This window comes from Lissotriton vulgaris, chromosome 9, assembly GCF_964263255.1.
Source record: "Lissotriton vulgaris chromosome 9, aLisVul1.2, whole genome shotgun sequence".
Lineage (NCBI taxonomy): Eukaryota > Metazoa > Chordata > Amphibia > Caudata > Salamandridae > Lissotriton > Lissotriton vulgaris.
In genome coordinates, this window is record NC_141697.1 from 602,340,275 (window position 1) to 602,363,187 (window position 22,913).

At 44.7% G+C, this 22,913-nt stretch overlaps 1 protein-coding gene across 1 annotated transcript in view; it reads right to left on the reverse strand.

Annotated features, from left to right (window-relative positions):
* Positions 1-22,913, reverse strand: part of LOC147691944 (HHIP-like protein 1) — a 284,674-nt gene that overhangs the window by 5,714 nt on the left and 256,047 nt on the right. Inside the window, exon 8 of the mRNA XM_086936706.1 lies at positions 7,683-7,765. Coding sequence (XP_086792832.1) covers positions 7,683-7,765 — 83 coding nt within the window. The remainder of the gene's footprint in view (positions 1-7,682; positions 7,766-22,913) is intronic.

The window sequence follows — 22,913 nt, forward strand, 5'->3', positions numbered from 1 at the left end:
CATTTCGTCACTAATGCGTGAATATCGCTGTATTCTCAGCGATATTCATGCATTTAGCCGCTATCGCTGGATATTTTAGCACAATGGAGAAAAACGTTGCTAATAGCATGTTTTCTCCGCTAATATATCCAGCGATAGGCAGCGATAAAAAAATCGTCACTAAGCCTATTTAGCGATAGATATCGCTACTTGTTGGTAATATGCCCCATAGTTTTTCTTTGAAGATGAGGTTTCAGTTTTGAGGTGAATCATGGTATGTGACCCAGAAATCCACAGTGCACCAGGGCACAGACTCTTTTTTTTTGCTCCACCTCACTTTGTGTTTTATTTCCTATAGGAAAGTGTAAGAATAAAATGAAGCAATACAAAGTTTGTGAACAGGGAGTATATATACATGAGAAAGATACAATGGCAGCTTCTCCGATAAGGCGGAGTAGAGCCGCCCCACTAAAGCTTGAGCAGTAGAAAAAGGAAAAATAAAATGATAATAATAGTATGTTAGGCAGGTGTACAGGTATGGGCGGGGCTTAGCTGTCATCACAGCCAGCAGGGGGAGAGTGGTTGGGGCACTTAAGTGTGCATGCCGGTTTGGCCAACCATCTTGGGCCAGCCTAACAGTCATGTGCACTTTGCATGTGCCCCACTAAGGTGTCATACACAGCCTGGTGAGGAATATGCACAGGCTTATAGTCCTCGTCTGACCAATCACAATGCTGCATTGTAGTGTTGTAACTTGCTTAGGGGAGCCTGTGTGTGCTTTCTGCTTCAAGCAGGAACAGAAGAGGACGGACGCGAGGTGGCAGTCCTGCAGCAAGGTAAGTAACTTTTACATTTATTTTTTTGACCCCCCGCCCCAACCATGCTATGCGGTGGCAACCATGCTATATAAGTTTGACTCTGGGGAGGCGAGAATGGCGCATGGGAATTTACAGCACTAAAGCTGCAAACTGATTATTGCATTTAAGTAAAATTTTCGGTTTGTAACATGTGTAGTTGTAGATCATATGCTTGATTAGTCTAAAAAGCAGTGCCTTCTCACTTAAGTGGTGGCTATTGAGCAGGAACAGAAGATGTATGAAATGATGCTTTTAATTCAGTTGTTCCCACTTGTGCCTCTTGGAATGCACAAATGTCCACATAGTCATGCTTGGTGCTAGCTCTCTTTTTACAAGTGGAATGTGCCTTAGCAACAGACGGCAATGAATATTTTCTTTAGCATAGCATATCTGTATGCACTTAACCATCAACCTAGAAATACCTGACTTTTCAATTGGGTTTGATACATGAGATTCAGAAAAATTCAAATCAGAGTTGTTTTGTTTTCCTAATAGTTTTTGTGTAATCAACGTAATACATTAAGTTTCGTTTGGCATCAAGTGTATGTAGTGCTGTTCTGCTACCAGCTGCAGATGTCGGATAAAAGAAGGTAGGGAATAGTTTGATTGACATGAAAAGAAGAGACTACCTTATACAAGAAGTGAGGATGGGTTCTTAGGACAACCCTATACGTGTATACGTGAAGAAAAGGTTCCTCAATTGTTAATGCCTCCAGTTCACTGATCCTTCTAAAGGAAATAACTGTTAGGAAGCATGTGGAACCTGCATGATCTGCTGCTAGGTTGCTCTTTGTCCTTTCTCCCCACTTCTTTTATCAGGTGCGGATCGCGGCAAGCTGTGAGACGCAGCCCATGGGGTGGCATCAAAACTGTATTGGGATTGAGCCACATTGCAACCGCGACTTTTACATCAGTATTCATGTGTGTTGGGGATTGACGGGGGACAGTGAGATACGGAAAACCTTGTTGATGGTGGCAGTGGTGAATGTCTGCCTCAGAGCGGGAGGTCAGGTGATTTTGGTGGCCTGAGTGATTGGCGTGGATGGTCCTTGGCTTCCCCCCGGATCTATCCACAGGATGTTTTCAGTGGTGGGGTCGGACATTAGAGGCTCAGAAGAATTTCCACAGGGTCCTTGATGCACGTGGCTTGTGGGGACAATCTGATGCCCTAAGGTAGGTAACTATTGGCTGCAAGGGTTTGGGAAGGCTGGCCATTGCCCTGGGATTATATCTACCAGAATGAGCTCCTGCTTCTGCTATTGGCATGCCCCTTTTCCGGTCACACAGGACAACTTAGTTGGACTTACTTGGATATCACAAAATGCAACACTTGCATTCCAGGGGGGTCCACAGGAGGCACAGGACTGTCTGCTTAGAAGGTGAAAAGGCGAGGTACCCAGAGCCACAATTGCCACAGTACATCAGAGGCTGACCAAACTCGAAGAGAGTGTGGGCCAAATGCTGGCTAGGCTCCAGGAGGCAGAGGAGAGAATATCAAGCTTGGATGATAAATGTTTACGCCTTGATAAAGAGATCTTGGGGGAACAGAAGAATGCCAGCTTTCTTTTGAACAAAATCAAAGATTTGGACAATTAAGCTAGATGGCCAAATCTGAGATTCACAGGTGTTCTAGAAGAGATCGAGAATCAAGGGCAGTTTAAAAGTCCAGTTCAACTTAAATGATCTCTGATCAAAGTGCATAATCTACCAGACTTGTCCGGAGATCTGTCAATTACAAGAGCATACAGAACACAACCGTAACATGTCACAAAGTCAAAATGCCCATATACTATCCTATTTAATTTGACTGATTATCAGATCAAAGAACTAATATTATCAGCAGCAATTAAGAAGAAAATCTTTTCAACCCCAGAGAACTTTCAATTTTGTATTTTTTCAGATATGTTGGCTGCAGCTGCATGATGTCGTAGGGAACTTCAAACTGTGTTGGGCCAGTTCAAATCAGTGGAAATTCAGGCCTCTATGGTACAGCAGTCTAAACTAAAAGTTCTGGCCAAGGGGTGGTTCAATCTCTTTACAAATGTGGGAGAGGCTCTAGACCTACCGTCTAGTCTACACAGTCAGCAGGGGGCAAACAATTAGGGGATTCCGAGATCAGTACTGTTTACCGATTTCTTTTTTACTGCTTGTGTTATTGCTTGTGTTATTTTTGACAGGTTAATGGCAAGGGGGAGTCCTTTAGGGTAGAAGGAGAGCAATCCCAGGTGCACTAACATGTCACAAATATAGAGGGTGACTGGATGGGGTAAGATGGGCAATTCCCTCGACAAGAGGTTACACGTGCGGGTGGATGTCAGAACTGTGGTTGTGGGGGTGAGCAAAAGCAAAAAAATGAGCTGAGGACAGAGCCAGAAGGAGATAGACAGAGCACACAGCAAGAAGATAATGCTAGTGGTGGGTTTATTTTTAGGTAGGGAAGTCCTACAGGAGTTAGCAACCAGATCTTTGATTTTTCAATCTTTTAAGTATCTTCATATTTTCTTTACATAATGGAGAAAATTTTTGAGCTAGTTATGTGGGATGCCAACGGCTTATTTAACAAACGCAAATATAATGAGCTGGGTGTCTATGCTTGGGCAGAAGTGATCTTTCAGGAGATGCACTTGAAGTCCAATAACCCTATTTTAGCCATTCCTAAAGGTTTACCCGTGAATGTTTTTCATCCTCAGGGGTTGTGATGAGAGGAGAGGTGATCTACTTATCAAATAAGATAAATTGGCATGTTTTAGATCTGAAGAGGGATGTGGATTTAGGTTAATGTTGCAGTAATAGGACTGATGTTGAACCTCATTACTTATTATGACCCGATCGCAGATAAGATAGAATCACTGAAACGACTGTACAAGCTTGCTATGGAGGCAGAAGGATTACTTATTATCGGGGTGAATTTAATTGTATTCAGGATCTGAAAATGGATAGTTTGAATAAAGCGAAGAAGCAACAAAACCCTATGACGGCGGGGATACTTGCAAGCCTCAAACAGGATTTTGCCTTAATTGATCCCTGGAGCCTAGATCATCCGGATGATTTGCAGTTTACCTGTTTCTCACATCAATTCAATACTGCATCACAATTAGATGTTTATTTGTTAACAAAAACGATTGATAGAGAAGCAGCTGTTCTCTGGGCAAATGCTTTTTCAGACCACTCTTAAGTATCAGTCGAAATCAAATTAGACACCCAGCCGATAGGGAGTGGTAGGTAGCACTTTGATCAATCTTTGTTATCGGATCAGACCGGGGTAGGTAAAACTAGATTTTTTATTAAGGAATTCTTCCAGATTAATTGAAACTCTGCCCCCAGACTTTGCTGTGTGGATTGCTTTCAAAGTCACTTTTCAGCGATTGATGTAATCACAATTGCTTTAGGTACATTAGAGATTAGTTCGGGTGCACGTCTGAGAAGGCAAAAAAAGGATCATCTTGTGAGAGCAACGCAGAATCTTAGAGACTACTTTTTGGTTGAAGGGATCTGCAATCATAGAACTTATCAACAGCAAGTTCATGAAGAAAGCCAGCAGATTGGTAAAGTTGTTGCCTGGTCGACTAAAGTTCGACACAATAATAATATCATTAGCGAGATTTTGAATCCAGCTTCAAAGGTTCAAATAGCAAAGAGTGAGTAGATTTCAGAGGTCTTTCTGCAGCGTTACAAGGATATCTATGAGAGAGCAGATTGTGTCCCCTCTTCAAGGCTTGATCAATACTTTAGCTCACTCAAAGTTCCCAATTTGATGGAAGTGCAAAAGGACATTCTTTTACACAAAATAGCTGCTTTATAAGTAGAAAATCATTATAAGAGATGGCTAAAGCAAAAACCTGCAGCAATGATGGTATTCCAACTGAAGCATATAGGGAGTTTGCAAGGGAGATCCTCCCCTTTTTAACAGATGTATTTAATCAAATTAGGGAGGGAGCGGATATTCCAAAGCCTTCTAAAGAATCGATCATCGTCAGTTTTTTTATGGTCAAACCGCCTATGAATTTTAATTTCTATACACCGATAGTCTTTTTAATTCGGATGATAAATTATTTATTTAAATATTGGCAGCTCGAATAACCCCAGTTGAACAAAAAATTATCCATAATTATCAAAATGGCTTTATGACATATAGATCAATTGCTGCTAATACAATTGTTTTGATTCAAGCCATCAATATTTGCCGAAAAGGCCTTCGATTTAGTGAATTGAGAGGCCTTATTTTCTATTTTGGCAAAATTTGGATTCCTTGGACAATTTTTAAGCATGCTCGAAAATATATGTCAGAAAACCAAAGCCAGAATTATTATTAATTCAAAAGAAATAGGCTATGTGGCAATTAAAAAAGACACCCGACAGTTTTGCCCACATCCCCAATTCTGTTCACTTTTTTTATCAAGCCTTTGGCTGTGAGACTCTGTAACAAGGACTCTGTCAAATGCCGTTAGAGGGGATGCCAAAAGTTACGTTTTTTGCAGATAAAATTATTTTGCTTTTAAAAGTCGAAAAGGCTAATATCCAAAGAGTTTTGAATGAAATTCAAGCGTATACCCCTGTAGGGGGCATTAAATATAATCAATCAAAGACCAATCTTTTAATGTTTAGTGCAGCAGTAAATGATCTTCTTCAAGATCTTCAATAAGAGCTGATTCTTCATCATCCAATTTGCTATATGGGAATTTTTGGAACAGATAGTTTTTCAAATTTATTTCACCTTAATAATAATACCATGGTTAAAAAAGTTAGAACATTATTGAAAAGATGGACTTTACTTCCCTTATCCCACATTTGCATGTTAATTTATAAGATAGATGTAATTTCTTTGATATGCTCTGTAATTCAGGATATCATTTGGTAAAGGTTCAGTCTACTGGAATTAATGGACTTTAAGATAATGCATATATATATCATATCGACTTTTTGTTTCCTCCTACTCTGCTCAATATAAAGAGAATAACAGGAAGCAATTGTTACAAGAACGGCCACTTTCCAAGAAAGTAACTGTAGCTGGCAGGAGTGCACAAGCTCAGAATGAGGACCCATTTGCCTGGTAAGATCATTGTTAGGATTCCTAGGTGGATATTAAGCCCACCAGTCATCACTCCCTCTTGAAATCCTATACTGTCACACAGGTTGAGAAATACACCACAACCAAAAACCACAGAAGTTTAGAAAAATATTTATGGCTTTAATCCTATCATAAAAAACTGTTTTACCTTTTTAAAATCCCAAATACATGACATAAAAGCACATATGCATACAAAGTGCACAAACATGAACAAAGGGAATACTTAAAAAACAACACATTTTAATCTTTCAGACAACTCACTTCTACTAATTCTGTCGCTGGGAGCCCATGAATATAATCAAAAATATATAATGACCACCAATGCGCTTTTTGATTGTGCCTTCAATTCCGTTGAAGGAACTTGCAATGACGCAGTAATGTATATGCGATTCTAAAAAAGTATGATTAATGCCACACATAATTTTGTAAACTTCTGTGGAATTTGGTTGTGTTTGATTTCTCAACCTGTGTGAAAGTGTAGAAGAGTGAGTGATTACTTGTTGGTTTAACATTCACCTAGGGGATACTTTAGGATTTTGGTTTGCATAGCTCTGCATAACTCTGTCCCCTCAGGGGCGGATTTAGGCATGTGCAAGCTGTGCACCTGCACAGGGCCACCAAATCCCAGGGGCCACCACGCCACTATATATCCTTAATATAATAATCCTCTGAGGATGGATACATATTTGTGTGGTGGCCCCGGCAGGGATTTGGTGGCCTCTGGCTCTGTTCCACTTACAAACACCCTGATCCCCCCCTCTTCACTGGCCTCCTTGCTCCAGCCCGCCCGGACCCCCTCTTCCGGGGCCCCCTACTTACGCTCCCTGCCCAGGGCCACCATGAGGCTAGAGCCGCCCCTGGTCCCCTTGGTGCGCGGGGTTGCTCTAGTTTTTTTCAGATACGATTCCTGGGTGGTTCACTAGAGGGAATAATCCTTTTAAACCCTTCAAGGAAGGGCATGACAGGTATTTGAAAAATAGACTGGAATTATCAGTGTTGGACATAAGCTGCTACTGCAGCTGAATGTACCCTAATGGAGGCATACAATGGCCGTAATTTTAACAAGCATAATAGATAGCAAACGATACCCTTGATTGTTGCTTGCAATGGCTGTTCACCAATATTAGTATAGTATAGTCTTTTTGCACAGTGTGCAGTGCCAATGAATCAGCTGGCAAAAGCAGTGCTGCATTATAGGCCCCCTGTGACAAAAGCGGGAGCAGTGCTTCTTGCTAGCACCCCCCCCCCCCCCCTCCCTGCCCCCCCCTCCCTTGAGGGCTGGTTGCTGTTCCCAATCCAGCCCTGCCCCCAGTCTTCTGGAATCGAATGATGGGCACTTCGGTGTACAACTTTAGAATAAATGTCCGAGCCCTGTGGCACAAAAAAGCAATCTGGGTTGGAGTCTGTGTCCTAGTGCATTTTGGGTTTCACTGGGAAGTATCACAAGCCCCCTCAAACCGAAATATCTTTGATGAAAAATAAATTTTTAACATTCTGAGCCCAACACTAGATGGCAGGACCAAGTAAAACATGTGATCCACAGCTATAGAAGCTTCAAACAACTTTCTTCAGAAGTAATTACTTGTTGGCAGGCCCGTCTCCAGCAGCAATGGAGCAGAGCCACACCCACTCCTGTGCCTCTTCAGACACCTTCCGCCAGTTTTCTCTTGGGACAATTATATATTAGGCTGTATGTGATTTTTTATTAACAACACCATTAACATTAAAAATATGCCTAGTACTATTGCGTCTGAAACATCGGCTCTTTTTATACTTACTTTGTCGTGGGTAGAAGTGAATTAACTTCCCTTTGACTGTGACTGGAGAAGGGTTGACTGCACATTTTCCGGGTGGTGCTCGTCTGTAGTAATAAAAAGAGACACAACCATTAACCCTAACAGGCCTGAAGTGTGATACGTCCACAGTTCGCACTGTTGGAATTGGTTCTAGCGAGAGCTCTTATTTATTCTATGTTACAGAGTGCATGTCAGCACTACCCTGAACTCCTACTGAAGATAACACTTCCTAAAATGGATTCATACTGTCCCAAACCAGGTCCTATCTGTCACATTGCTTGTGATTTTTTATTTTTTGTTTCCAATGCAGGAGAGTGACTAATTAAGTCATCACTGCTTGACAAATTGGTCTCTAAAGTTTGCTGGCCACTTTCCTTTTGCTTATTCCAAAATATTGCGGGGGCGGGATTTTGATCACTATCTTATCACTCTAGATCTAAACCCCGTTCTGGTCGACTGTATCTTTATTGCCTGTCATTGAGGGAAGAAAGTGCATCTCTTACCAGGTTAGTTCAATCAATAATGGACTCGGCTCGGAAAAACCACAGACTACTTCTAAGTTTAAAGATTTATTACAAAGTCAAGGTTAACTGCAAGTACAGACATCTCAAAATGAGATTCAAAAGATATACGGGCACCACTACATACATGTGCTCCCTAAAAGCCCTCAGGCGAGCAAAGAATACTACTAGCACTAATTCTAAAATCAAAAGAGCTGCAAGCATAGACACATATTGTGATCTCTCCGTCATTTACAGCAGGCGGGAAAGTTTCAGGTTAGGCTGTCCCTACCCTGCTCTGGATGGTATCCCTACTTAACAGAATCCCAACCTATCAAAAGGTGTCAGCTGTGAATGACTTCCTAGGAAGATCACCCACTCTTAGTCTCTAGGTGAAAACCTATGGTCTCCAGTCATGACCCCTCTCTGCCTACCCATCCGCTCTCTAAAGGGTCCTCAGGCGTCTGCTCTAACTCCACCCAGGGGTGCTGTCCCTAATCCAAAACCCCAATTACAATTGAAACGCCCTCTGAAGACGCCCCTCACGTGATGTCGATTCTGGCTTTTTCCATGATGATCTTCCTCTGGGCCTCGTGCGTTAGAGTTGACCTTGCTTCTCAGACTCTTCTCCGGCCCGCCGATACACCTCAAACATTCCTGAACCCTCCTCCATGTCTGTACCAGTCTCTTGAACAGACCTCTATTCATTCAATGCTTAATTGGATCCCCCCTCGCACCCGCAGACAGACATCCGCAGCTAGGATCCCAATTCACATAAACTTCTAACAGAAGTTTGCAACTTATTTCTCGGCACAGCTCGACTTGTACCAGCACGTGCAAATCAGAAACTCTTTGAATACTTCAGGCCTACAACATTTCTCGTAGAGGTTTATACTCCTCAAATCCTTTCGTAAATCAAAATAGCATGTTAATACTTCATTCTTGGATTATAAAACACGTCTATAGAATATAAATCTAATGAATAAACAAATCATTATAACATTAGTGCAATCCATGTTGATGCAAATGAATACCTTTCCCAAACCCTTTCAGCTCTGGCCATGAGGCCTATTTCGTTCTGTGCTTTACAGCCTGACATTCTTCCATTAGCAGCTACATAACATGGATCAGGATTAATCACGTCTAATAAGGTTATACATTCTCCACACATCTCTGCATTAGTCCACTTCTATATGAAATCTCTAGGTTAACCACACAATTCTAAGTATAGGTGAATATATTTTCAGCACTTATAGCATGTCTATTATGGGTTGTGCATATTACTGACACTTATGATGCACTCATACATTTTGTTCAGTTTGCGCTCTCTCAGTTCCCCCCTTTGATGACCTCCCGGGGTCATCACTAACATTTAAACTGAACTTATTGCGATTGCCCCTCGCTTCTGCGTTTCTAGAGCCCTCAGGCTCCTGTACTGATTGTCCTGTATTGCCGCTAATCTCTGCAGCTGTTCTCTCCTGGATCTCTCCAATCTCCTTGATCTATACCATTGGTATGACCTCACCAATCCCCACAACATGATCACACAGATCACTATTATGATGATAGGTTTCAGAACATACCATACAAAACTCTTCCCAAACCAACCTCCAACTTCGCCCATTCCATGGCCCACTTTTTCCCAAACATTTACTTTAGTCAGGTCTTCGATCTCTTTGTGAATGTTAGTTATGTTCATGATAACTTTCTCAAGAGGTTTTGAATTGTCTGGAATGTAAGTGCAACATTCCTGGACCTTCAAAGCCTTACAGACTCCGCCTTCTTTTGCTAGCAGGACGTCTAACGCAAGACGGTTCTGAAGTACCATGGCCCTTATCGATTGCATCTCTCCTTCCACCAGCATTAAGGATCTAGCAGTGCTGGCAGACAATCTGTCTACGACTGTTGCCAGTCTCCTAATTTTGTCATCATTAAGGATCAGTCCTAAAAGAGGAAATGCAGCTCCAAATACATCTCCAACCATTTCTGCATCTCCTAGGTCTCTGCTCCCCCTTGCTGAGGCCTTGCCCTCTATGATCTGTAAGTCTTGGGCATGGTATATTTTGGGGAAGACAATTGCCAAATAGCATGATCCATACCAGTTATCAGGTAGTCTCACGTAGGCATTTCTTCCACATACAAAATATACATTTGGAATCACTTGCATTCCTTTCAAGAAATCCTTAGTGTAATATTCTAATCTAAAAGCATGTTCACAACTGACTTCCCCTACAAATACATTTTCGTAGTACGTTTTGCTTCTGTGAAGGCATAACTTCCCTCTCTGTGTGCGATCCAAAGCTATTGGACCACTACTACCCTTCCTCTTATGTGCCTTCTCTTCCTCGGTCCAATCTGTTTTCCATTGTCCTGATTTTTTCAAAATCTTTTGCCTTCTGTATCGATCATCCACTTGCCCTATAAACTTCTTCTCGACTTCTGACACTTTGCATGTCAGGTTATTTCTACGGGCATGTGACGTATCTAAAGTATCCCAAGGAATGAAGAACTTCGCCAATCTGTCTTCACTCTTCCAGTAGTCCCATTTGTTCATTTGCTTATAGTTAGGGACTTCTGGTAACACTGAGTCCTAATTAGAGAAGTTATACTCAAAACTATCCCTTCCATAAAATATGCTAAGCAATAAGCTACATGTAATGCCATAAGTCAGCGGGAGGTGATGATATCTGATACCTTCATCTACGGATGCAGGCAGTTGCATGCACACGTAGCAACCTTTGACCTCCATGGCATCCACGTATTCATACAAAAGTTTGGCATAAGCATTTGACCTATAGTCGCCTTGGGACTCATCCATGTGTAACCTACGGGCTTCTGCTGCTAATAACGCTTTCTCCTGTATGGTTTCCCCCTTCTTATCAGCAACAGTGGGTTTCGGTGTCACTACAGATTTTTCGTCTGGTACCCTTGCCTCACTCTCATGTCCCATTACATATGATACAGTAACTACTAAAGCTATAAGAAGTATCACTCCTACTATTAATGTGCCTATTATACATTTGGCTCTACGATTCGGACTACCGGCCTCCATTTCTTCAGACAGTATGATTCTTTCCTTCTATTTCAACACAAAGTTCCTTTCTCTCGTTTCCTTTACAGTCTCTCTTGATCCTTCAGTCTTTAGAACCACACAATTGGAAGCTGGCAATCTCCTTTTGCAAAGTCTCTTTAAGTTTTAACACAGACAACCCTAGCCCTTCTCCGTCAACCTATAGGAAAGATCCCTAAGTTTCTCTGCTTCCTAGGCGCTAGGTAATCTTCTTTCTTCTCGCTTATTTACAAAGTCTTTAAGCATCTATGATGAGGCTTGGACCTGCGGCTTGGACAGCATAATTCAATATTTCCAGACCAAGAATGTGCTCTTCATGGCTTGTTATCTTTGTTCCAAAATCGGGGAATTGCAATTCGGTGAAAAACATGTGCTTTAACTTGCTTAGGCGGGGAGGGTTGGGGAGTGTGAACGTTAGTGACCCTTCTGCTTCGACTCCAGGCACTAACAGCTGTACTTCCACCGTGATGATGGGTTCAGAGCTGGACACCAGCACCGCTCTTATCCTCCCTGTCGCTCGTTCCCAAGACATTTGTCGCCAGATATGTCCACTCAGGAGTGGCGTATCTTCTGCTAGGCACACGTACTCTTCTTGACCTTCTTAGATCTGGTGCTTCAGAGCCCTGAGCACCTTCTTCCTGGTCTGAGTCTTCAGATATTGGAGCACGAGTTCTCTCTGGAGTTGACCTCAGGCTTGAACTCCTTCTTTGCGGCCAGCTGGCTTCTCCACGCCTTACCCTTCTGCTCCTTGTTCTTCTGTTTTGCTCTCGCTCTCTTTCAGCTTGGTCAGTGTCTGATTCGTACTCCCAGCTACTTTCTCCTTCCGTAGCGTCGTCTGTTTCACTGTTGTACTGACCGTCCTCAGCCTGGTCAGACACGTTCCCAACTTCTTCTTGCACCTCCACAGCTTGGCTAGCCCCCTCTATGGCTTCTCCGTCCGCAGCTGGGCTTACATCCGAGAGAGGAGCTGTTTCTTCCAGAGGTGCTGGAACTCTTCGCGTATGAGACGCGTGGATCCAGTTGGGCAGGCCTCCCACCTTCACAGCAGTGTTCGTGATCAAGATGATCTGGTAGGGCCCACGCCAACGGACATCTAGGCAGCTTCTCCTTACGTGCTTCTTTACAAGCACCCAATCGCCAGGGCACAGGTCATGACACAAGTCCTGGCACGACGGGACCTCGGCAGCCTGCACCTGAAGGGACACAGAATGAATGGCATCAGACAGACCCTTACAATAGTCCAGGATCATATCATCGGTGATATTCAATAATGCAGCAGTTGGTACTGATGGCAATCTCATTGCCCTCCCCATTAACACCTCGTGGGGTAACAGTCCCGTTCTTCTGTCTGGGGTACTACGGATGCTCATAAGGACCAGTGGCAGAGCATCAGGCCAACTCAGAGACGTGGATGAACACATTTTGGCAATTCGGGACTTGATGGTGCTGTTTATCTGCTCTACAATTCCCGAAGCTTCTGGTCGGTAACTACAATGCAATTTCTGGTCTATGTTCAGGGCCGCACAAATCATCTTCACAAGCTCGCTGTTGAAATGCGTTCCCCCATCTGATTCCAAAGAGGCCGGTACCCCGAAGCGCGGTATGAGTTCCCTAAGCAATAACTTGGCTACTGTGAGGGTGTCACACCTACGTGTAGGGTATGCCTCGACCCATCTGGAAAATATGCAAACAACCACCAGGACATAACGGAGGTGGTTGCACCTTGGCCTTTCAATAAAATCTATTTGCATTCTGTTGAATGGACCTCCGGACCTCCCTATGTGACTCAATGCAACTGGTGTTCTTTTTCCTACGTTCAACTGCTGACAGGTCACACAACGCTGGCACACCGCTTCTGCTGCTACTCTAAACTTAGGGTTGTACCAGGTTTGTCTGAATACCCTCAGCATAGCGTCTCTCCCTAGGTGTACTGGACCATGGATTTGTCTAGCCATTGGGCTCACCATCTCATTTGGTAACACTGCCCTTCCATCAGCCGAGACCCAGAAATGCGCCTCACCTATCACACATCCTGCAGTTTCCCATGTTTGCTTTTCAAAATCGGGTGCATTTTCTTGCATGCATTTTAACTCGTCCCAGGTGTCTACAGTCTCCAATATCATAGCTAATTCAGTCCTGACATTAATTCCACCCACTTCCACCTCTGTGAAAGAGTACCCTTGTTCTGCACAATACCTGGCGACTTCGTCGGCATATCTGTTGCCTTGTGACACGAAGTCCATGTTCCTAGTGTGGGCGGTACATTTTACAACTGCAATACCTGCCGGACATTGCAAAGCTTCTAACAGTAGACGCACAAACTCTCCATTACGAATGGGTGAACCTGAAGAAGTCATGTAACCCCTTTGAGACCATAATTGCCCGTAATCATGAACTACCCCGTAACTGTATTGGCTGTCGGTGTATATGGTGACTCGAATTTGGTTGCTTGCCAGGCAGGCACGCGTCAATGCAATAATCTCAGCTACCTGAGCGGAGTGTACTCCTTCCAGGCATCCAGCTTCCACAACTCCAGTAATTGTACAAACAGCGTAAGCTGCTCTCAACTGCCCAACTTCGTCTCTTACGCATGAGCCATCGACAAAGAAAACTTCATCGGGGTCAGTCAGTGGCTCATCCACGATGTCGGGTCTCGGTTTGGTGCATAGTTCAGTCACATCGAGGCAATCATGATCTGTACATACATCATCATCAATGTCACCTGGGAGTGGCATTAAGGTAGCAGGGTTCAAAACAGAGCATCTCTTGAGGGTCACGTTCTCCGCAGCAAGAATAACTTGCTCATAGCGCGTGAGCCTGCTATTGGTCAGATGCTGTGTTTTGGTCCTGGTCATCAACAGTTCAACAGAATGTGGCACATACACCTCTAACGGGTGTCCCATAACTATGTTTTCACAACGCTCAATGCTGACACCTGTTGCAGCAACGGATTTGAGACATCCGGGCAACGCTGCGGCTACTGGGTCTAAGGTAGCCGAAAAATAGGCGACTGGTCTACGGGCATTCCCATGGATCTGGACCAAAACAGACAAAGCACAACCCTCTCTTTCACAACAGTAAAGCAAGAATATTTTATCGTAATCTGGCATTCCCAGAGCAGGAGCACGACACAAGTCCTCTCTCAGCTTCAGGAACGCCATCAAACAGTCCTTGTCCCATGGTACCGGATCACTCACCTCCTTGTGCGTCAGTTTTTGCAAGGGTTTTGCTTTCAGTGAAAAGTTCGCTATCCACTGTCGGCAATAACCCACCATCCCTAGGAACATCCTGACTTCTCTCTGTGTTTTAGGCGCGTTCATTTTCATGATCGCCTCTATTCTGTCTGGTGACACCTTTCGTTTGCCTTTCTCAATTCTGTGCCCCAAGTACTGCACTTCTGTCAGGCAGTACTGCAATTTTCCCGGGGACACCTTGTGCCCATTTACAGCTAGGTGATTTAGCAAAGCAATGGAGTCCTCCCTGCAAGCTTCCTCAGTTTCTGACGCCACAAGTAGGTCGTCTATGTACTGGACCAGAACCGACTTCTGGGGCAGCACTAGACTTTCAAGATTTTTCTTCAAAAGCTGGTTAAAGATCGATGGGCTCTCTGTATACCCCTGTGGGATACGACACCATGTTAATACGCGACCTTCCAGCTTAAAAGCGAAAAGGAAATGGCGATCTTCGTCCAATGGGATAGAAAAGAAAGCCTGGCACAGGTCTATCACCGTGAACCATTCAGCTTGGAACGGTATCTGAAACAATATCACTGAAGGATTCGGTACCACTGGACAACATGAGACGACTATGTTATTAATTTTCCGAAGGTCCTGCACTATTCTGAATTTCCCATTCGGTTTCTGCAAACCCATAATCGGGGAGTTAAATGGACTACCCACGATTTCTTTCAGTATTCCCTGCTTAATCATGGACTCTATCACAGGTTTGATACCTGCAATCGTTTCTGGAGTCAATTTATATTGGGGTGTTCTTGGAAACTCAGCATGTGGTTTCACTACGATTTTCACTGGGTCCACTCCCTTGACTAGTCCAATCTCTTCCCCAGTGAAATCCCACACTTCTGGTGCCACGGTCTCTCTTAGATCCCAGGGGAGCTCATCCACTGTCAAAGTGGGATACAGCTCCACACATATTCTCGAGTTTGCGACTTTGAAGTCAGCGTCATCATCATTAGTCAATACCTCCACTCCCTGTGGTGTGCAGTATATTGTACAATTTAATTTGCACAGAAGGTCTCTTCCCAACAGACATACAGGACTAGAGTCGCAAACCACAAACTGATGTTCATCGCTGTATTTCCCTATTTTCACTTGCACTGGTTCTGTCAGTGGGCTGGTTATTCTCCTGTTTGCGACCCCCACCGCTTGAATAGTCTCCCCTGACATTGGCAGGCCTGGGACTGCAGCTGATCTTATCGTGGATCGAGTGGCTCCTGTGTCTACTAGGAAGGTCGTGGGACACCCTGCCACTTCGGCCTCCACATAGGGTCCCCTTTGATCCACATCTAAGGCTGCCCCGAGGGTACAGTCTTCTCTCTCCACTCTCTGTCCTGTTAGGGGATCAACATAGTAACACTCTTCTCCTCCTACAAAAAGAGGCATTTGTCTATAGGTCTTTCCCGTTGTCCCTATTCTGGGTGGCTGAGGGAACTGGGCTCGTGGAGCTGGGGTCCCCCCTTTGACCACCCTTCCTTGGTATGGCGTTACCCCTCTCCCTGGAGTGCTTTGAACCTCTTCCTCCTCTACTTCCTGCTCTCCGATTTCAACGTTGTAGGGACACTCGCGTTTCCAATGCCCCACCTCGTTACACTAGTGGCACCGAGTCGTCTTTTTCAATGCTGCTATGTCTACCCTAGGTCTAAAGTTGGAGTTCTCCTCATTGCCCTTACTCTGGTTATTCTGTTTCCTGCCCCCGGTCCCTGTCCCCTGTTGCTGTTGCTGTTGCTGTTGTCCACCCTTACCGGCTGACTGCATCTGCACCACCATCAGCTTTTCTTTTAGCTTCTTTGCTTTTGAGTCTATCTCATCACAGCAGTACCTAGCATATCTCAGAATTTCATCCAAAGGTTTATTTTGCCAACAAATCAAGTGTTGCTGAATCATTAAACTAATATCCGGTCTTAAGCCCAAAACAAATTTAGACACAAACTGCCCTATGTCTTTAGGATCCATTACGTCCAACCCGCTATACTGTTTAAACACCTTCAGCAATCTCTCATAATATTCATGAACCGTCTCTTTGGGTTCCTGTCCAGTTCGATCTATTTTGACCCAATCTATGTCCTGCATTGGCACCTTTTCTTTCAGCCAAGTCATCACTCTCTCATATTTTGCCATAACTGTCTCGGACGGTCCAGTGGTCCGTGCATCTCTCTCTGGTTCTGATGTGGGCCACTCAGCACTAACCTTACATGCTGTCCACAAATCTCCTGGTACCACAATGTCAAACAGAGTGTTCAGGTCTATCCATAGTACTTTGGATATTTTTACAAACCTCTCCACCTGCTTGTACCACTCAACTGGATTCTCCCTCAATTTAGGGAAGGAGTTGGTAAAGGCCGCTAAGTCCCCCCTACTCCATGGCACATGTACAGAGTTTCCGTTTGCAACCTCACGCAAAGGGTATGCCTCTATTCTCTGCAGTCCTCCCTCTGGGGACATCCCAAGCATGCTTCTCCTAACGGTCCCTTTCTTGGACCACCTTTCTTCCCATTTATCCAGCGCCCTCCACGTCCTTATTCCAGTGATCAGTTCCCTTATGTGTGTTTTCAATCCTATTGTTCTTCTCTCATCTAGATCCTGGTCTGAATAATGTAGCCTATGGTTACCCTGTAATGCTTTGGTCCTTGACAGGTCTACCATATATTTGCCTGCTAGTTCGACTAATTTCTCATGTGCTGCTCTCGCTTTTCGAGTGATGTCCTTTGCCATGAACAGTATTTCGTCTTGCTCGTACATCTCCATTCTCTCTAGAGGCAAGGTACCATCCACCATGTCATCCAGATCTGACTTTAAGCTGGCGACATCGAGTCTCTTGGCTTTTATCTCGGCTCGCAGTATGTCTTTCTTAGGGGGTTCACTGGTCTCTCTCCCGTCCCAGCTCCTAGTCCTGCGCTTGGGCTCAGGGGAGTTAAGGAGAGTCCTCCCTTGTTCCCATCTCTCTAGGTCCCATGCTCGGCCATCCTGCCTTGGAAGGTGATGAAACACGGGCCTGTTTCCCCCAATCTCATTTTGTCCACTCTCTCTGTCCTCCCTCGCCCCATGGTAGGATTCCCTGCTGTTCTTCCTCCTGTCGCTATTCTCTCGTTGTCTAGTGTCACTCAGGATTCTGTAAGTTCCCTCTCGGCTCCCCATCTCCCCAGGACTGCGTTCTGGTCCGTAATCACAGGGGTTATGGCGAAACCTCTCGCAACTCTCGTTCTGTCCACTATTGCCAGACTCATGGTGGGTGCACTTAAAACTGTTTCTGTACTCTTGCGTTCTCCTATCCCCTTCACTGTGAATTGGGCGGGACACCCCCCCACACTCAGGGCTCCTGTTTTCTAGGTTTGCTCTACCCCCACTCCTGGTATGACGAGTGTCTCCGCTCCCGTCCTGACCCTTCCCGTCCCACTCCGGGCTGCCTTCATCAGCCCCGCAGTGAGTCCGGGTTCTGCTATCCTGGCTTTCCCTTCCAGCTTCCGCTGCTATGATGCTCTTGTGGGCCTCCACTGCCTCATCCCATTTCTTCATGTACTCGCTTAGCTCCTGAAAGGATTTCCGTCCTGATCCCCTCAGATCCATCGGCCATTTAGGGCCCCCCGGATCTCCTGTTTGGTCTACTGCTGTATGTACTGGGGTGCTCCAATCTCTCGGTCTTGGCAACTGACTTGGGGAAGTGCTTGTATCATTCCTTCTTGCCATTTCTGCTCTCTCCCTGTCCATTCGTACCTGTTCCTCCCCTCTGGCTCTCTCTGGGTCATAAATCGATACTATAGGGCCTATAGTAACAGGTACTTGCAGGGCATCTGGTAGTGCGTAAGATGTGGCACGCTCCGTTTCTGGCACCCTTTGTACCACAAACCTTCCGACTACCTGCTGCACCGGACTAGGTTGGGACAGTTCCTTCTTTGCAGTGGGATCCCAATCTGTAATGGGAAGCGGTCCATACTCCCCTATGCTAGGCCCCCCTTCTCTGCTGGGCTCCTCATTTCCTGTCTCTTTGTTGTACGGGGGTGGCCTATCTGTCAGTAACCTATTTATCAGGCTGTCCTCTGTCTCGCTCTCATCATCTTCTTCTAATGGGCTTTTGTTTCCTGCCACCTCTATCACTGGGTACAGTTTGTTTACTTCTAGGTTATGCACTCTCCATCTTTTAGCATCCGCATCCCATTTGGCCTCCTGCACTGCTCTTACCGATCGTTTCACCCTTTCTTGACGCCTGTGCTGGTTCCTGTCGTGCGCCGCCCTAATCCATGCATTGAGAGCTTCAAACTGGGTCGGTCTAGGCATGGGTCTCATTGAGGTCATTACTGCTTTTAATCGATGTAGTACCTCTAATCTGAATGTCCCGTACTTTGGAAACGTTAGTTCTTCATTTCCCTCTGTAATCTTACTCCACTCTGAAATCCACAATATAGTGTGCAACCCAACATTCGTCCCCATATAATTAGCCGGCGTACCCTCCGGCGGGGCTTCTTCCCCATCATAAGATCTCCGCCTCTCTCTCTTAAACGCCGCTCTTAACCACTTAAAACATTTCATGATTAATCGTACAATTCCCAGCCTCGCTATTCTGTTTACTTCCTGGTGACGATCCACCAATCCTAGCGCGGCTTTGCTAGCTGGCCTATCACAGCGCGGTCTCCCTCCGGCCGGCCAATCCCAGCGCGGCACCTTCTGACGTCACTCGTCTCCCTTTCGCAGCAGCTCCCCTCCTTTCTCAGCTCGTCTCCCGGTCACGCATGCGTCCCATTCATACACCGAAAAATGACTACTTCCGACCAAGCGGTCACTTCTCCCGACTGTACGTCCACAGTCTATCTGTAATTGTCACCACAACTGACGAAATGTCTATCGTCTCCCTGATAGGTTGCTTACACACCGTAACTTCCGACCAGCGTCCGTTACTCACGCACTCACTCTTACGTTCCCCCTATCTCGGTCTTGCGGGCGATCAATGGTACCTCATGACCCCCTTCACACTGGTTGACAATTACTCTGGATGTTCGATACACCCGAACCACTTAAGCTCTCCTTGAACTTAAGATTTCCACCAGATGCGCGCGCTCACAACCTTTTCCACAGTCTCTCTACAGGCATTCAACTCCGCCAGACATTACAACATAGATACAACACAAAAACACCGCAATCTAACACGCATGACCCTTTATACTCACTCTCGACCGATACTGCTGCTTTTCTGTCTCACGTCATCCGGACCCTCTTCGGCGGGCGGTTCTTCCGATCATCGATCTCTAGGGGCCTTGGGGTAATCTAACCTGGCCTAGATCACCTTCCTCAAGAAGGCAACCATCCTCTATAGCTACCAACTGCGGGGGCGGGATTTTGATCACTATCTTATCACTCTAGATCTAAACCCCGTTCTGGTCGACTGTATCTTTATTGCCTGTCATTGAGGGAAGAAAGTGCATCTCTTACCAGGTTAGTTCAATCAATAATGGACTCGGCTCGGAAAAACCACAGACTACTTCTAAGTTTAAAGATTTATTACAAAGTCAAGGTTAACTGCAAGTACAGACATCTCAAAATGAGATTCAAAAGATATACGGGCACCACTACATACATGTGCTCCCTAAAAGCCCTCAGGCGAGCAAAGAATACTACTAGCACTAATTCTAAAATCAAAAGAGCTGCAAGCATAGACACATATTGTGATCTCTCCGTCATTTACAGCAGGAGGGAAAGTTTCAGGTTAGGCTGTCCCTACCCTGCTCTGGATGGTATCCCTACTTAACAGAATCCCAACCTATCAAAAGGTGTCAGCTGTGAATGACTTCCTAGGAAGATCACCCACTCTTAGTCTCTAGGTGAAAACCTATGGTCTCCAGTCATGACCCCTCTCTGCCTACCCATCCGCTCTCTAAAGGGTCCTCAGGCGTCTGCTCTAACTCCACCCAGGGGTGCTGTCCCTAATACAAAACCCCAATTACAATTGAAACGCCCTCTGAAGACGCCCCTCACGTGATGTCGATTCTGGCTTTTTCCATGATGATCTTCCTCTGGGCCTCGTGCGTTAGAGTTGACCTTGCTTCTCAGACTCTTCTCCGGCCCGCCGATACCCCTCAAACATTCCTGAACCCTCCTACATGTCTGTACCAGTCTCTTGAACAGAACTCTATTCATTCAATGCTTAATTGGATCCCCCCTCGCACCCGCAGACAGACATCCGCAGCTAGGATCCCAATTCACATAAACTTCTAACAGAAGTTTGCAACTTATTTCTCGGCACAGCTCGACTTGTACCAGCACGTGCAAATCAGAAACTCTTTGAATACTTCAGGCCTACAACATTTCTCGTAGAGGTTTATACTCTTCAAATCCTTTCGTAAATCAAAATAGCATGTTAATACTTCATTCTTGGATTATAAAACACGTCTATAGAATATAAATCTAATGAATAAACAAATCATTATAACATTAGTGCAATCCATGTTGATGCAAATGAATACCTTTCCCAAACCCTTTCAGCTCTGGCCATGAGGCCTATTCCGTTCTGTGCTTTACAGCCTGACATTCTTCCATTAGCAGCTACATAACATGGATCAGGATTAATCACGTCTAATAAGGTTATACATTCTCCACACATCTCTGCATTAGTCCACTTCTATATGAAATCTCTAGGTTAACCACACAATTCTAAGTATAGGTGAATATATTTTCAGCACTTATAGCATGTCTATTATGGGTTGTGCATATTACTGACACTTATGATGCACTCATACATTTTGTTCAGTTTGCGCTCTCTCAATATAATAGTTTGAAAATTAAAAATAAATGTCCGAGTGCCTACTAATAGCAGAGAAACAACAAAAATATGTGCTTCCTGCAAAATGTGAGAGCATTTTTTTTAATCTTCCTTATAGTTTTGACAAACATCTCCAATTTTCTTGATAGTGTTAGGATTTCGAGGGAGAGTCTGAATGACCTCACAGGGTGGGAATCGTACAACCTTTAGAGGGAGGCCGGAGACACCATGGATAAGGAGCTAGGGCACACTGCATGTCCCATAACCACTGCAAGGAATAGGAGTTTTTTTATTCATAGCGTGCACTGGAACTTAAGGAGTACCGTGCAATGGAATTTGAGGCCGTAAACTAGACTGCCAGTTCATTTGTGTAACCACTTCCACGTTAAGTAATCTTTCCAGAGGCAATCCAAACACCAGGAGTATTAGAGTATCCTGCAAAACTGGAGGGCCTTATTTGAGAAGGTCTGACGCCCTCGTTGCTTCACTTTTTGGGATGCTACGGCGGCGTACAAAATGTGTCAAACTGCGCCATATTTATAAAGTGGCACATCTTGCCAAATGCTTCACTTTGTAACCCCCAGCGCCACATTATACTTGCGTCAGGTATAATATATGCAGGGTGGGCGTTACCCCCATACAAAAGACACGTAGGAGTGGCGCTGTGAAATCTATGAGATTTCACTGTACCACTTCTACGAGTTCACTGCGCCACATCCTTATGCCTGCTTCATCGCAGGTGTAAGGACTGAAGCAGGCTCTTTTACATGGGACCCGCCCATGTGTAATTACACATTGCTGGGATTGCGCCTGTTTTGCGACACACTCCAGCAATGCGTCATTACTGCGCCACAAGATACATCAGGAGTCCTGTCGTATCTGGTCAATCCTTGTGGCATGGAGCGCCGTACTGTAAATACGGCGCATCCAAGATGTCACAAGGAGGGCACAATGATAAGTGTTGCACTGCTGTTTTCAACCAGGGATGCAACACTTTTCATAAATGAGGCCCTGAGTTTCTTACTGGTAAATTTCCTTGGGTTGTATGACTTTCAGGTCTGGCTTGTTCGACACCTGTTTTCCCATTCCTTCATCTTTCTTATGTTTTTCCTTATTCAGTTCTGTGATGTTAGATGAGTTTTAGAAATCATTGTGCTTATTTAACTGCTTGTCTGTACTGTCTAAGCTTCACCTCTCATTTAGAAGTCTGGGCTCCCCTTGAAGTCCCGGAGTTCTTCACCTGGATCATGGTCGGCGTCAGGACTCATAACAGGATACACCACCTAGTAGGTAATTAAGCACTGCCAAATACTGATTATAGTAAATGATCCTCTTTCTGGCTTCACCAACTTGATGACCACATGTTTATTTGTTACAAAGACCGTATATACCTGCCGCGCTTGTCAACCTCATTGACATTCCAAGAAAGCAAATAAGTGGCACCTGTGACTCTCTGTATCTCTGGTGCATACCTTCAACTGTGTCCAACTAATTCATGCATTTAATTCAATGATTCTCGGAAAAGTTTGGCATCTTCTAATAAAAAATTTTTTTTTTACCATATGTGGGAAGCTACTATGTGCATTTCTGCACTGACGAAAGTTGAATGAGCAAGCTGAGCAGTTTAAAATATTTATCTTTCAGTGTCTTGACGAA